This window comes from Aphanomyces invadans (assembly GCF_000520115.1).
Source record: "Aphanomyces invadans strain NJM9701 unplaced genomic scaffold supercont1.17, whole genome shotgun sequence".
NCBI classification, from domain to species: Eukaryota; Oomycota; class Saprolegniomycetes; order Saprolegniales; family Verrucalvaceae; genus Aphanomyces; species Aphanomyces invadans.
In genome coordinates this window covers 158,208-160,966 of record NW_008580162.1, presented here as the reverse complement: position 1 = coordinate 160,966, position 2,759 = coordinate 158,208, and the positions used below count along the sequence as shown (strand labels likewise).

The 2,759-nt window shown below is 53.8% G+C and overlaps 1 protein-coding gene across 1 annotated transcript; it reads left to right on the top strand.

Moving 5' to 3' along the window:
• Positions 1–1,005: 1,005 nt before the first annotated feature.
• Positions 1,006–2,759, top strand: H310_08338 (hypothetical protein). The gene is made up of 2 exons (XM_008874042.1): positions 1,006–1,029; positions 1,086–2,759. The coding sequence occupies exons 1-2, from the start codon at positions 1,017–1,019 to the stop codon at positions 2,693–2,695; spliced, it is 1,623 nt and encodes a 540-aa protein (XP_008872264.1). The 5' UTR covers positions 1,006–1,016; the 3' UTR covers positions 2,696–2,759.

The following is a 2,759-nucleotide window of genomic DNA, read 5'->3' as shown; positions in this document are numbered from 1 at the left end:
AAATTCAGCGACATCCCGTGTCCACTGTACTGAAATTGACATTCTGAGTGCACAAACTTTGACCACGTCCGGATACCCTGCCCAATATTCGGTCAATCGAAGCACTAGATGAGCGGGACAATTCTTGTGTTCATTCATCTAGGAATTGTGCTGTGGAGCTGTATTCACCGTCGTCCGATAGTGTTTCCCATTTCTCGATCGTGTTGACGATGAAGGAGAGCAGGTAGTTGAGACATGTCAACAGAACTAATTGTCAGCGTTTTTCCCTAGTATTGACATTCTGGTGAAAATCCAAATCTCGAAACCTTGTAAATCCAGCCATGGGACAAGTCATGGTCTCGCCTAACTAGGGACACTACTCAAATTGAGCGTCACACCAACATCACGTCAAGCGATGTTGCGGAACGTATCTCCTCAGTTTATGGTTCCACGTTCATGACACATCCACCAGAGCCGACTTGATTTGCATCCTCCTCTCGTTCGAGGTTCCCAACGATGATGACGTCGGTAATTCCTGATGGTACTCCGGTGTAATCCAAGTGTCCACCAATCTACATGTCACCAATGTCCTAATTAGTGAAATCCTAAACAGGATACTCGCGCACGGCACAACATGTCACAATCGATGTGTCTTGGATAGGCTGTATGTGGGCGAGCGCAATAGCCGCCACAACACACAGATGCGTTTGCCCTTCGTGCATGCGGCCTACCTTCTCGAACGGAACGGGACGGCGTTGCAGCGGCTCTCGAGGGGGACCCTGGTCACTTCTGCTCGGTAGGAACATCGTCAAGGCCGCCGTGAGTAATCCGTGACATACCGGCATCTTGAAGTCGACGAGATGCCTCATTTATTTACCTTCTTCAATCAGATTAAATGAATGGTTGCTTCCAGCCAGTTATGAGCATTTGTCGTTTTGACCCATGAAATAAAGGAATTTTCATGAATTATCATCCACGCATTCCATCGAATTTCGACGCAATCGACCAGGCGTCACTGGCCCACTGCATAATTTGTGATGAAACGCAGAGGTAGTGTGCCGTCTGCCCGATGCGGCGGGCGTTCATCTGACGGACCCTTACGATAGATTCTGACACTTTTCAACGCAACTCGAGCTTCGTCGGCACCGCCATGCTCGCTGTACCTGGCGACGAAACTCGATCGAGCGGCAAGGGGAAACGGATTGCCCTCGTTGCCGCCGGTGTCGTCCTTATCGCGGGGGGTGCCACTGCCGCCATCATACTTTCTAGAGCAACGGGCAGCAGTCATGCTTCCAACTCGTCTGGAGGAGGCGCCGCCAAGAACGTCACCACTGACGACCTTTTTGAGACGACCAGAGAGCTTGATCCTAGAGCGCCGACAACGCCTGCTCCCTCCCCTGCATCAGATCCTGAAGCAGGCGTTCCTGTGCTCACCATGCTTGCCATCGGTGATTGGGGTAGTACCACCGGCAAGAAGTCGAGCAGCTCCCTTGACACTGCTGGCGACCCCGGTTCTTGCTGCAAGACGTACGGCGGCAGTGGTGCGAACGCCAACAAAGTGGACCCCTCTCGACCTCGCATCAAGGTGGACTACTGGGCCCAGTTGTACGTGTCCACGATTCTCGCCCAGTCGGCGGGCCAACTCAAGCCGAAGCCGGCCCGAGTGATCGGTCACGGCGACAACATCTACTGGGATGGTGTAGGCCCTGGCGATGTCAAGTACCGGATGGAAGAAACGTTCGAGAAGAAGTATGCTCAGCCAGCGCTGCAGGGTATCAAGTGGGTGAACGTAGCCGGGAACCACGACATTGGCGGGTCGGAGTTTATCTGCGGCGAAAAGGACTACAACTTTGTCAAGTGCAAAGACACGGCCGAGATGCTCAAGTATTTGGACCTCAAGTTTGACCTGCAGGCCCAGTACAAGAGCCCAAACCAAGACCGATGGCTGATGAAGGACCACTACTACGTCGAGTCGGTCAAGAGCGACGACGGCAGCGTCACCGTCGACATCTTCAACTTGGACACGAACCACGCCGATTCGCACGGGCTACAGCAAGTGTGCTGCCAGTGCTACGGGTACTCGCGGGAGACGAAGACAAAGTGTACGGGGAACGAAGTGCCCGGAGATGCCAACTGCGCTGGCGGCGACATTGGCATGTTCAACGCGTGCAAGGACAAGATTGAGGGGTGGGCAAAGGCATCGTACGATGGCGCTGCTCGTGATCTGGCCAAGTCGACCGCCACGTACAAGATCATTAACACGCACTACTCTCCCCATTTCCACATGGCTGAACCCCGCATGATGATGTGGTACAACCTGACCAAGACGTATGGGGTGCACGCGTGGTTTAACGGCCACACGCACGGGTTCAACCACGACGTGGCCAAGTGGAATACGCACTTTTTCGAGAACGGCGGCGGCGGTGGTATTTTCACAGATACGTCGACGAAAGGCAAGAACGCCTACATTGACAATTTGTGGGTGGCCGGCGGCAACCCGTATGGGTTTATGGAGTTGAGTTTCACGAAGGACTGGATGAAGGTGAACTTTGCCACGTTCGACAACACGTGGGATTTTGGCGGGTTCGACTACGAAGCGACCAAGGCGGGCGGGATTGCTCGTGGCCATTGCTGGTACATCCCGAGCGTTCCTGGCACCAAGGGCGTCAAATGCAAAGCGTCCAACGACATGCCGCTGGGGGCACCTCTCGGATAGGAGTTTTGGAGCAGAACAGCGTTTTGTTGATTGTTACTTTGGAGGTTCCACTTTCTGGCAGATA